Below are 14288 nucleotides of genomic sequence, written 5' to 3' on the forward strand. Positions count from 1 at the left end.
GCACAACTCCTGTTCACTCCACCACACTCATGTTTCCTGTTTGTTTTTTTTCCACTCTCATTTTGTCTTTGCTTTTTACTTTTCTCTTCTACTATTTTTCCTCCCCCCCTTTCAATTTTAGTTACTTAATTCTTTCCTTTTTTTTTACCTTTCCATCTTCCTGCTTTCTTTTCTGCTGTCTTTTAAAGCTTCTGTACATTTTTACCCTCCTTCTTCCATTATGTTTTACACCAACTGTCCAAACTATAACTGCAGTTTTGGTCAAATAAACACACAATATCATTTATCAATGAATAACGTGACAATGTGAAAACGAATTAACAGAGGTAAAAGGAGTAACTTGTGATAAATCCAGACAAATAAAATTTACCAAGCATTTACAAAATACTGAATAGAGGTGCATGCACGGATGCTGCATGGCTTTCCTTTTTCATTTGTTCAGTTCAGTGTCTCTGCCCCTGTTTCCTCTCATAACAGACAGACTGACCAACTAAGGACGGTGATTTAATACCTGAAAACTGCCAACAGACTTGCATAACTAGACAAATGGAGGGAAAGTGGGTCATGTGGGAACAGTTATTCTTGCGGGTGCAGGCATATTTTTGGACAACATATCTGCACATGTCATATCTCAGCTTTTTTCCTTTGTTGTGCTGAGTGTACAGAGTTTACAGGTGTTGCTGTCTGAACTGTAAGGACAGCTTGTGTTTTAAGAGCTACATGTACATGATTTATCGGAGTAGGGCTGATGAAGTTTCAGGTACAAATCAATACAACATTGATCTATAAATACGTTGACTTGTTCCCCTGATGCACTGAGCCTTCCTCACACAGAGCAGATTTTCATAAGCCATGAAAGAAAAAAACAGAATAATATGCGAAATTAGCTGCATACATTAATGGCATACAATAATCCTTAGAGATAAGAGAACAAAAGAAGCCTCAGTATGCTACGAGGGTCACAATATCTTGAAATTCTGATGAAGGAAGTCCATCATACTTCAATACAATTTCAAATGACTGCTTTCCAGTCCTTAACAAAGTATTCAAACCTACAACCCACCCCATCAAGTCCATGCAGAACATGTACAACATCATAAACATGATCTCCATGACTGTGTGAGCCTATTTCCCAGAGGATGCTTCCTCTGCCAATGCAACTCTGAATGGGAGAGCGCAGATTAATGCAGAGCAGAAGTGTTGAGGTTATCACGGTTACACGACCAAAATAGATGCAGAGCGGGTGAAACGGCGGGCACAGCAGCCAGGTTTGCGGTACAGCCTGATGTGCTTAGTGGAAGAATGAGAGGGTGAATGCTGACAAAGAAATGATGGAGAACAGAGCAGAGGAGTGATGGTGTTCCCACAGGAAAGAGCTACATGAGAAGAAAGAGTATCTTCTTTCATGACTGACACTACAAAGGAATGACTTATCTACATGAAAGCATTAGCTGGTTGGTGCAATGTGTGGAAGCATGGACTTACACACATTGCACTTGTTTATTGGTTATATTTTCAACCATTTATCAGTTTTATGTCGCACTCTGTAATATGCATCTGCTGAGGTTACAATATCATCACACATTTATAGACTGAATGTATTGAAGATATCTAATACTAGGAAAGTGAAAATAAAACAATTCTTACTTCCTTAAAGAAATATAAGCTTATGCTCTATTTATTCTTTTGCGTGCCTATGCTTACAGAATCACAAAGACAAGCAGCAGCAGATAACAATGCAATCCGTGACTCAGCCGAATGTGCTTGGGCTGTAAATGTTTCTTATTCCTGGAGTTCTTCTACTGGAGGAGCACTCATCATGATTTTTGAAAATAGCCCAAGAGTAAAATATGTGTAGTTGTTTAAAATTGAAATAGTCTGAGTCAGCTGAATGACGCAGGGCCACTCAAACGTATCAGCACAAACAACGAAGCCTGTGATTGTCTTTTGATTCTCTCTTTTTTTTTCCTTTTTTTAATTTATTTTATTTTTTTTTTACAAAAAGTACAATTAAACCTTTTATTTAAATAAAATTTGATTAGGTATTGTAACCTTGTAGAAGCAATATATTCCATGCTTTCTTTGTATATACACATTAAATACACAAACACACACACACACACACACACACACACACACACACACATATATATATATATATATATATATATATATATATATATATATATATATATATATATATATATATATATATATGTGTGTGTGTGTGTGTGTGTGTGTATATATAATATAGAGTCTACTGTGGCGCACACTGTTCATTGAAGGGTTAAGTAAACACAGAACCTTCTTTCATTTCCAAGGAATGTTTTGCTTGACATGAACTCATTTAGAACATAATAACCTTTTGTTTCAGCTGTGCTTCACTACTTTAATTGATCATTACTCGTTTTCTGCCTATGTAAAGATCTCATTGATCGCTATCTGCACTTTAATTAAGTCTGTGGTCATGTGATACTGACTCTGGTCTTTAGATGCAGAAGTTACATGTATACATTTAACATGACTGGAAAGGCTTCTTCTCTCCTTCTTTGCAGACTGGTCTATTCTAGACTGTATTATAAACAGATCTGCACACTGATGAGGTTCCCAGAGCATACAGTATATTGCCTGAAGCTCTGAAGTAATGCCAACTCTATTTATGTCTATTTATTGCTGAACTATACTTACATCAACATGATTATGCATTGCGCATAACAGTCACGTGAATTATAATCACTTCCAGCAAGCTTCTCCTTCAAGGAAAAGCAAGCTGCTTTTCCTTGAAGGAGAAAATGGCATTGAAAATACGTCCATGTCTAAATTCATAACTCTAGCTGCAGTTGCCTTACTTCATGAAGTGATCAAACAGAATTACTTGTTTGGCATGTGGGAATGAAAAAGAGGAATTGCTAAAAGCAAGTTCTCCTAAATTTCAATGAATTCTCATTACATTGCATATGATTTTTTAAACAAATCCAAGTGAAACTGTAATTTTGTGATTAAATGGAACTAAGAGAGATCCAAAAAGAAGATTTAGAAGATGATGTTAAGCAGCAGAATTCCAGATTTTCCTGGAAGCAGTGTTGTTATCCCTCAATGTAATAGTCAGTGGTGGATTTAATCCCTTCAAATTAGTCCCATGCTAATCCTCACTAACCTCAGACAGAGGTCACTCATTTCCAATTTAAAGATGCATAAAGACCACTTTGTAATTGCATGTTCGAGGCCCACAGCTTGATGATGACTAATTCTTCTGTATGCTCTTTCCCTGCACATCAAATTCAAAAGGTTAGCTTCCAATACGTAAGACAACAAATTAAAGAAAAAAAAAAACACAACGTGCATAAAAATGGACACATGTTGGGACATGTGCATGGTTTCCACTGATATGTCTGGATTCTTAATGCTTGACATTGCAGATGCCATTTATTTTCTGTAGAAATCTTATTTGCAGGAGTGTGTTTCTCCATGGAAATGTCAGTTTCTCATTGTCCATTTAGGTAATATGGAGAGTGGGAACAAATGTATTTCTGGCTGGACACAATCATCATGGGATTTTGTGTAAATATCATATCACATCTTAGCTGTTTGTCTCTATCTCTTGTCAAATTTAAGCTTCATGCAGTTAATCCTAGTCAATACTTTGGCAATGCCAGCAAAGGGCATCAGTGGTGCTATTGGCTGTCTATGTTACCTTTTCTTTAGCTGTAAACTTCAGAGTTTGACTGACTGCCGTCTGAGTCTTTAGTGATAATAATCTGTTGGTTCGGTCTGCTGCTATTCTGCTACTTCCCTCTGTATTTGTATTTATAGCAAGTGGTTCAAAATTTATCTGGGGCTTATCTCATCTTTACACATCAAGGCACAAGCTCAGTCCCACCGCAAACTGAGAAACGGTTGCATAATAGGAATCTACGATTCATTTTGATCCAAAAAGTTGTTTACACCAATTTGATTTTGAAATATTTATATTATTGCCTGGAAATTCAGCCTGCTCAATGAAATAGTGAGTTTTGAATTTTCTCTGATGAACGGAGAAGTAATGCAAAAAAAGAAGGGTTGAGCTGTAGTTGAACTGGCTTAGTGGAAGTTGAAAGCTAAACTGTGATGCAGTTGTTTTCATTGTCAAGTTTTTCACCTAGTTAATATGTACACATGGAGTTTCTCATACAAGTAACAAAAACTACTCTATATCGTAGTTGGTCTTGAATACAACCACAGCTTTAACCAGATGGAGCACAGATGTGACCTCTGGGGTCTTCTGGTGTCTGGCACTGTGATGTTCGAAGCTGATACCTGATGGGTGGGCTGTGGATTCTGAGGATCAAGCTTGGTTTGGTGCATCCCAAGTTCCAATTGAAACCAAGTCAAAGCCTTTTCTTTTCATTTTCTGCAGACTGTTTCTGAGAATTTTTTACTGAATGCTGCAGAAATATGGTCCACAGTGTGTAGGAGTGATTTATCAGTGTGATCGGCATTGGTGTACTCCAGGATTGTTCAGCCGGGCTTTGCTTTCAGTGACTTTATAATGTCACCATGGAATAATTGGCAAGTAGGCACTGTGTCTTAATTCTTTCACTTACACATTTAAAATAATGCAAATACTTCCATAACTTCAAGGTTGTCATACTGGTATCCAAGCAGCCAGGAAGAGGCTGACTGTGACATGACAAGCAAAAAACTTCAAATGAGAAATGTCTCCACAAGTGGTGTGATACTGTTTGAATTTCATGTAGAAATTTCATTGTAGAAAAAGAAACAAAATGATACTGTTGGCAATTTATGTAAAGATACTTTTGGGGGGGGGTTGGTGCAAATGTAGAAATGGATTATTGGTGTATGACTACAGATGCTGTGTGGGATAATACAAGCCAAGCTGCACTTTGAAAAATGACAGAAACCAACACAAACAGATGGCCACTGCCATTAAGTCAAATTAATACAGCGTTAAAGAAACAGCATGCAAAACTATTACAAAGAGCAACATTTTGGATGTCTTCTCACGATTTTCACATATACTCATCTTAAATATTAGATTTGTTTTCATTTCATGAAAATAAAATTATTAAAAAATGCTCAGTGGCTAATTAAAGTGGCTTGTTTACGCTTCCTTGTTGGGAGGAAATACTGCAATTTCTCTTACTTAATGACATCACCCTGGGACATAACCTTCCTTCTGTTCTTCCTTCCTTTCTGATTATCTAACATTTTGATACTAGGCGCTGGCTATGATAGAACATGCTCAAAGATGTACACTTCTATCATATGTGTGCATTACTGCAAATAACTGTTTTATTCAGATGAGTTGAAATTCATCCTCAAATATTTGCACATCACCATGAAGGTCCCTTTGTAAGGGAGACCAGTCCTCTACAGACACCCGGATCTTCCCGTTTTGAAAACTTCCACCTCTAAGCTACCTACTGCCACTAGCAAAAGTTCACAAAGCAGTTTAAACCCAAACAAACTCCACAGTCTGTTAATGAGTTTCTACATTTTTCCCTTCTGGCCTCTGTGACTCAGTCTGACCCAAAGGTCACAGAGGCTTCCCAGCAAAGTGAGACGGTCCCTGAAAATTTGGAAAACCTCTGTGCAACCTTCACACACGTTACCTTCATCATCTGATTTCCCTAATAACCTCCACCCTCAGTTTCCAGCCTCTTTTGTTGTGTTTTTTCATTATGCCGAGGGAAGAAAGGAGCAGACAAGCAATCGACCCTTTTCTATTTCTGCCAGCTGCAAATTATTTGCAATTCAAAGAGGAACCAAAGTGCCACTTCCTGTTTTACAATATTGCTGCAATCGCCTGGGAATAAGTTTCTGCAGATTCAAGTTACTTTTAATGTCCTCCTGTATATGTTTTCTATCTCTCTCTTTCTCCTCTCTCTGTTGTTCTACCCTCTTATGTCATCAAACTGTAATTAATGTAAACATACACAGAGGTGGTTCTGCTAAATTAAGAGTGCAGATGGAAGAGCAGAGAAGATACTTGGTGAATTGACAAAGCCGTCCTGTAAGCTAGAGGCTAATTTTAGCCTTTCAGTGCAAAGCGCTGTATCTCCCTGTGGATGAATTGAACCATCGGGAGACCTGAGTATCAGCTCAGGTTCTTGTTCTCTCCTCTGTTCTGTGTGGACACTGTCCTTTGTGCATGAAGGTTACAGGACATTCATAAGAGACTGAAGAGAAGATTTCTGAATTCAAAGAGCATTTAAAGCACCTGGGGTTTGAACATATAGACTTGAATACAGATGAAAAAGGAGGTCTCAGAATGCATTTCAGCATTTTTTTTTCAAATAGAAGTATGTGTTTAACCTCCTTTTCTTTTTCTACCTTATGGTTGGAGACAGGAAAAAAAATTATCAGGACTCCCTGGAAGAAGAGATCTCACATCCCAATGGGACTTTCCTGCTAAATAAAGAACAGATAAAATAAGAAAAGACTGCTAAAACACGATTCATGTACTTTTTTTCACATTGATAGATTAATGCTTGTTTGTTATAAATATTGATTATATTTTAATAGATTTCATATTTCCGCTCCCTTTTTTCCCAATCTCTCAGTAATAACGTGAACCCATTAAATTGTAATCACATTTCTTATTTGGAAAATGGTTCATTTATGGAGAATCAAAAGTCATCATCTTAAAATAGATAAATATTACCGCTAAATCCTATTCTTTTAATCCATCTAACTGAGAAATGGGGCTGGTTTATTATGCAAAACGAACCAATCAGCAATGATCTCTTGTATAGTTTAAGTTTTTCTTTTTATTATTTTAAATTTAGAAAGAACAAATTAAGCTTCAGTGTGAGGAAGATTGTGGAATAACTAACCTGGAAATAAGTAATGGGTTTCACATGCTAATGAGAAATTGTCAATGAGCGCCACAGTCACCCAGGCATAAGCCAATTCACTTGGGCCATATCCGATGCAAATGAAACGGCTTCTCGCTGCAGATGTGCTTACTCACCCCACTGATGACTTTCTATTCTGAAACTTTTCTGCTTTGATTGAATAGCCACACCAGCGCTAACACATGCTCATGGCATTTAAATCCACTCACTGGCTAATTATTCCAGAGCTCTGCATTCTCTTTATGATTCAGCTCACCTCCTCTGCGTTACCTACTCTGTTCTGTATGTGTGTTTCCTCCATTGGTCTCTTTGTCTTGGAAAGCAGCCATATTGAATTATGAACAGCTCAACAACTGCGAGTGCAGACACACACAGTTGCATACACTTGTAAGGATAATTCTTCTTTCACAAAACAAGCACATCAGCTTCAAAGATGATTCTATTACTTTTGTGAGCGCCCTTTTTTATTGTGCATCCATGAAATATTAAAAGCTGGCGTTTCAGAAACACTAAACATCTAAACCTGGATGAGTTACTGAGGTCTAACTAAAGTCTTTGTCTCTCCTTCCTTCTGTTTCTCTTTGGCAGATATTCCATATGACCTATGACCTGGCTAGTGCAGTGGTAAGAATATTTAATTTGATAGGGATGATGCTGCTTCTGTGTCACTGGGATGGCTGTCTCCAGTATCTGGTGCCTCTCCTCCAAGACTTCCCACCTGACTGCTGGGTGTCCCTAAACGGTATGGTTGTAAGTATTACTCTTTTCTCTTTTGTTTGTTATTTTTCCAATTTAGTACATAAGGTCCCACTTTCCTGCTGCAGCCTCCTGAACCTGCCAAGCATGGTTTGAAGCAGGGGATTAGCTTGAGACAGAGGCTAGATAGGGAAGTTAGTTGTTTCTAGACAGCTGTTGCCAGTAGGGTGAGAGGAAAATTTTGATAGGCAGATTTATGGAAAATGCCTAGTTTGCCTTCCCCTTTTGATATATCAGTTATGTCCTCATAACGTGTTATTTGTCTGGCATAAAAATTAGTGATCATTTGGCATGGAGGAGCTTATGTATTTGTATGTGGCATCAAAAGACAAAAGAAAAAAAAAAAAACTAAATAAAAACAACAACACAAGCTCAAACACAAAGCATCCCACAGCAACATTCAGGAACCAATTTTCTCCCACAGATAGGCTTTTCTGAAATTGCTGTGATCCTTATCTGGCTTACCTACTGTACACGTGCTACTCTGAATTGATGAATGGAGCCAGAACCATTTCCCCTCCACAGTAACAATTTATGGCCACCAGACTGGAAGCCTGAAAAGGAGCCACAGTGAGAGCGCTTTTCTGACAAAGAAAGATTTCAGAGGTTCTTTTTTATTTATTTATTTTTCAAACTAAATGCACTCAGAGCAGCCTGGCAAAAATAGAACAGTGGCTCCAATTTTTTTTTTTTTCTCTCTTCCTCTCGTTGCACACAGAGATGCAAATGTTTTAAAATTAATTAGCTGACCATATGAATAAATTCTGTCAATAACGAGGCACCATTTCTCAGAAAAAGTAGTCAGCATCTTCTCTGTTCTATGATTCTTCAAAAAAAAAAAAAAGGAAAACCTGCAGGATTGTGGTCCTTGAGGACTGGAGCTGGGCACCCCTGGACTAGAGCTAAAAACACAGCAAAACACAGCCATAATTAGCATTAAATGGCATCATTTTGCAAACATTAACCATCTGTGAAACCAACACTTTATTTCATTTAACACAACTTATAATCTTGGGCAAGAAATTTCTTAAACTTAATTTTAGGACAACGAGCTCATAGCTGAAGCAATCTCACATCAGACAATTTTCTGACATTATTTTTGTGATATGGAGTCATATATACTGCAGCTGCAGATATTTGTTGACTAGAACAATTACTCTCCTTATGTGCAGATGAAAAAAACAGCAAAAGTGGAAGTGAGAAGAGGAGGAAAGGGACTGAATATGAGAGTGAGTAGGGATATATTAGTAGGGAAAATAGATTTTTTTTTTCAGAGGAGGCAAGGCTGGAAATAGGACAGTGGCATGAAGTGTCATCAGGTGGCACAACACCAGGTGCTGACACATGCCCAGCTGGTGGTGTGGGAGTTGAAGAAAATAATAGGGGGTGCTGTTCATACTCGAGCTGTTCCGTGGCGGTCTGTTTTGGCCTGAGGTGAGTGACCTCCCACACCGTAGTGTTTATTTGGGATGGCAGAGAACATTAAGAGTCACCAATCCCTTAGTGTTTCTGACATGGAGAATCCCTAAAAGCCAACGTAGGGCTCCAAGTTATTTTGGTTTTGTTTGTTTTGGTGTCAAATATCAGTTCTCATGTGCAACATCTGGTGGTACTGAATATCATAAAACCCGCAGATCTTCACGACATGATGTTGGTATAATTTTCAGTGCCATGACGACAACTATCAAAACATCAGAATGAATAATTACAAGAGCACTAATAAAGACAGCAATGAGTAAGACTTTATCCTTGTGATGGAAAGAGTGGCATAGACCCAATAGTTATTTCTATTGTTAAGGATTAAAAATATTTCTTTATGTGAATTCATTTTTGGGAAGGTCTGGTCCAGATGATCATTTATATAATCAATTATATGACTTAAATATTTACTGTGTAGACACGTCTTTTTTAAATTTTTTTATTTCACCAGAGAGGGTGAAGCTCTTGGTTTATGTTCATGCATAAGAAGTACCTGTTTAGACTTAGAAAATAGGGTTCAAACAAATTCTCTCACAAGTCCCTTAATTTTAGATATCGATCATTCATTTTTACTGATTACATTTTGCAACATCCTTTCTGAGACTGGGCTATGTGTGCAGTCTCTGGGGTTTCCAGGAGCAATATGTGACTCTATCTTATAATGAATCACTTGGTCTATTACTTGCTGTAGTGTGTTAGTGGACCAGAGTCTAGTAGAAGATGAAATCTGACATGTTGGTTTTTGCTCTGTAGGGTGGCTGTTTCTCAGACTCAGCTGCACTGTTTCAGGTGTGTTTAAAGGCAGAAGATGAAAACACACCTTCTTTTGCAATCTAATCTTTTTGGTGATCTCATTAGTTTATTGAATAATTGAATTTGTTTCTTTAATTAGATCTCCTAGATCTTTAAAGGCTTTTGGATTTCTTCACTACAAGTTTAGATGGCATATTAACCAAATATTTTGCATAGCCTATTTGAGATTGTGGTTGTTATTGTGTCTTCACAAAGTTCCTATGTAAACTACATTCAGCCTGTATATCAGAGTGATCTCTGTAGTTATTTGTGTGTAATATATATTGGACGCCTGTGTAGATGGGCAGGACTGAAGGGAATCGAGTTCTAACTGTAATAAAAAAAAAAAAAAACCCCAGCAAGTCCTTTAACATCAACACAGCATTTGTGTAAAGTCTCTGGGATCTGACCCCCCTCCCCTCCCCTCCCCTGTGCTTTTCCTTTCATATGCTACGTATCTTATGTCCCCAATTCTTCTATCTCTTAAATTTGGGGTCAAGCATGGCTGTTCTTCCAGAGCAATGTGATTGAAATGTGTGCATGCCTGTTGGGTAACACTGGTTGTAAGTGCTTGCCCATATAACTCTTCTGGCTCTTCATTTCTCTCTGTGCGACAAACATTTTTGCGCTCCCCATGCATGCTGACTGCTTAGAGGCATCAGACTGGAGGTGTAAATGTCAGCTTTCTTCAACATCACAACTCTGATTCCCACTTTTATCTTTATTTTGAGGCCATGAGTTGCCCAAGCGAGTTCAATACCAGCAAACATGTGTTACTCATGCAAACAGACATTATGCAACTCTGCATGCACCAGAAGATTTAGCACTGATTTAATTCCCCACATAATGTCATAATTCATCCTTACTAATGGTTATATAAACAAAAACAGCAAAGCTTCTTGAGTTACCCAGATCATTAGATTTCCATTGATAAGCAACACTGGAATCATATTTACTTGTAGCGCTGAAACTTAACAGCTTCTCCATCTGTACAGCATGTTGTTTTGCTTGCTTCGAATTATTCAGATACATTCCCCTTCTCGTATGCAAATCAATAAAGGAACTTGTGTAGAAGGCTAATTTGCTGCCCCCTGTGTGGCAGGATCATTTGCGCTGTGGAAAGCTTTGGCTAAAGCTGCACACTGTAAAGGAGTATGCCTGCTGGAGGCATAGGTGATCTAAAACAGCCATGACTGATGAACCAAACTCTCCATTCCCCCAGCACCATGGAACTGTAAAATAAATTGTGCAATGCAGCTTGATAAAAAAAAAGAGGCTTCTCACATATCAAGTTTCTGTATAAATGTACAGACCTCAGCAACTTGCCTGCAGCTGCATTTAAACTGGAATTCACATTAAGGATGTTTCAGAGTCACAGTTTCATTTACTCTTGGATTCATGTTACCATATAAGGCATTTGACAGAATCTGAATACTTGATGACATTATCACAACTAACAATTGTCAATCGCTCGTGTTTTAAAATTAAATGATCATTTTAGCTTTAGTACTTGTTAACACCTCCTCATAAGGTGTTTTCTTGTGTTTTATTGTGTTTTGACGGGATTATCAACAGCAGAAGTTATCCATTTTTCATACTCTGCAATGTTTGCACTTGACTGAATCCGTGATACTGTTCTCTGCCCAAATGGGACTCTGGAGTTAGATTTAGCAGGAAAAACAGCTTGTTTACTTTGAAGATTATGCAACCTGTAACTGTCTTGAGAGCAGTTGCCAATGTCGTTTAAAAATATCATTACAACAGGTAGAAACTGCATCATTAAATAAGAAAATGATCTATTCTAATCCTGACCAAGTAATTTTAATATGGCTACAATTTGAAAGACACAAAAACTCTGAAGTTAAAAACCAGCTGACATAAGTAGATTTTTCAAACTCATGTCTTTACCACATGTAGGAATCTGGTGCACAAACTTCTGTTGTCTGACCCATCATCACACCTTAATGAGTTTGTAGCTTCTTAAAGGAAACACTAATGTAGTCACATGACATCAACCTGTAGGGGGCGGTAGTATACAGTATGCTAATAAGGGTCTTATTTAACAACACAAAAATACACACTGATTTAATCAAACATATATATATATATATATATATATATATATATATATATATATATATATATATATATATATATATATATATATATATATATATATATATATATATATATATATATCTATGCATCTATGCATATATATACATACATGTCTATATCTATATCTATATCTATATATATCTATATCTATATATATATATATATATATATATATATATATATATATATATATATATATATATATATATATATATATACATATATATATATATATATATATATATATATATATATATATATATATATATATATATATATATATATATATATATATATATATATGTATATACTGTATGTGTGTGTACTTTTTTTTTTTACCATTAAAAATAGATAAAAACATACAAGGTACATAACAATCAGATATTTCTTAGTGTGCTTCAATGGATCCAATAAGGAAAAAAAAAATATTTTCAGGGCTTTTTGTTTTCTTTAACACATTTTATAGACTTGAATTTTAGAGAGCTGAATAGGATTCAGCTGATATTTCCAATGAGTCACACAAGGTTTGGTTTTACAATATTTTCATCTATAAATGAAGAACGTTTCAAATCACAAAAAGTAACTGAGCACAAAGTCCACATCCTTATTCCAATGGAAACACCAAAAATAATACTTAAAAAATCACAGACAAAAGCAACATAATTTGCTTGGAATATGTCATATTTATGGTATGACCCACACTTTTCAATCAAGCGGCCTCGTTGGAATCCAACTTTTATCACATCTTCAAGTTTGAAAAGATCTTTGTTTTTTGTTTTTTTGGAAGTTCTGCCTCCTTTTCTTTCAAACACGTCTTTGCTCTTTAGAGCAAAAGAGTTTTGTTTAAACTTCTTTAGTCAGCATGACTTTTTTTTCAGAAAGCATCAAACATGCTTAGATGTTCTGTTCTCAAACTTCTGATATTGAAAGTTTTTCTGTGATACCTCTTTCATGAATATTATAATGCAGCAGTTGTTGCAGCATAGGAGAACAATGCACTCCAGACTGCTCAGTCTTCACAATACGTTTGTCTCATTTCAGGCTTTTTTTTTTTTTTTGCCTTTCAAGACGTTCTTTCAAAAAGTTGTTTTTTTTTTTCTTGCCTTCAAGACTGTATAATGCCCTATACGGCTCCCATTAACAACAACTTTTAAATCACATTTTGAGGAAGAGAAAACAACTTAAAACTTCTGTCTTTTCTAGAGATTTAGCAGCTTTGTTAGGTTGAACTATTTTAACTAAAATAAGCAGCTGCTTGTCAGGACATGGCACACTAATGAGCTGATTAAGGCTGGTAAATGTTATATGAAACCTCGTGCTATTTGACTTTTGTATGGTTTACTTTTCTGTTTTTCTTCATTTGAAATTTGTACAACACAAAACATGCAGTAATTATGCAGAAAATGTGATACAAAGAAACCTGTATGCATTTTGGAGATCACTGAACTACTCCTAGATGTGACAGAGTGACCATCAATTAAAATCATGGACATGCATTACCATTTAAGTTCTCATTATGTTCATAGAGTTTTTTATTTGGTCCTCCTCAGTATGCAAATAAATCTAACCATGCTTATTCTTCATCTCTCAAATGAAACAATTCATCTAGAAAATATTGGTGAAAAAACTCTCTCTAAGTCAGTGTTATTCTGATGTATCTGCTCATAAGCAGCTGTGGAATCTCTTCCCTGTGGATCTCTGCAGAAGTAATGGCCTGTCAGCTGACTGAGGCCTGGCAAATCCAAAGCGATAAGCCCCGCCCACGTACGCGAGCCTCCCTCTTATGCTGTCAAAATGTGTTATCACAAATGGGTTTAATGTCTTCATTTCTTCTATTTTCTGAGTTTTCATTCTGGTTACTGGAGACGGACAATTGCAGGGGGATTCTTTGAGTTTCACATGAATGGTTTTGTGAAACTATCTTCATTCTGCATCTGATCAAGACTGATGGCTTTGAAATCATTACTTTTTTTTAACTCTGTTGTTGGCTCGCACTTTCGCCCAGCTTTGACTCGAGGAGTGAGGGCAACAAGGACTGTAGATACTGCTAAGTGTTGCAGTACTGAATGTAGGGCTGTTATCTTGTTGACTAATGGCATGAGTGTACCTTCTTACTCTTTAGAGGCCACATTTACTTAATCACCAGACAAGATAACGTTGCTGTCGGCCCTGGTTGGAGGGTGGTGGGTTGTTGCATTTGCTTGCATGTACAGCATAAGGACGTGTTTAGGAGCATGTGTGCTTTGTGACTGTACATGCGCCCATATTAAGATAGTGACAGCTCAG

The 14288-nt window shown here is 36.8% G+C and overlaps 1 protein-coding gene across 1 annotated transcript in view; it reads left to right on the forward strand.

Moving 5' to 3' along the window:
* hcn1 (hyperpolarization activated cyclic nucleotide-gated potassium channel 1) overlaps nt 1-14288 on the forward strand; it is a gene marked incomplete at both ends in the record, with an annotated part of 65135 nt that overhangs the window by 19841 nt on the left and 31006 nt on the right. Inside the window, one exon of the mRNA XM_079256902.1 lies at nt 7446-7607. Within this exon, the coding sequence (XP_079113028.1) occupies nt 7446-7607 (162 nt within the window). The remainder of the gene's footprint in view (nt 1-7445; nt 7608-14288) is intronic.

This window comes from Telmatherina bonti (assembly GCF_933228915.1).
Source record: "Telmatherina bonti genome assembly, chromosome: 17".
NCBI classification, from domain to species: Eukaryota; Metazoa; Chordata; class Actinopteri; order Atheriniformes; family Telmatherinidae; genus Telmatherina; species Telmatherina bonti.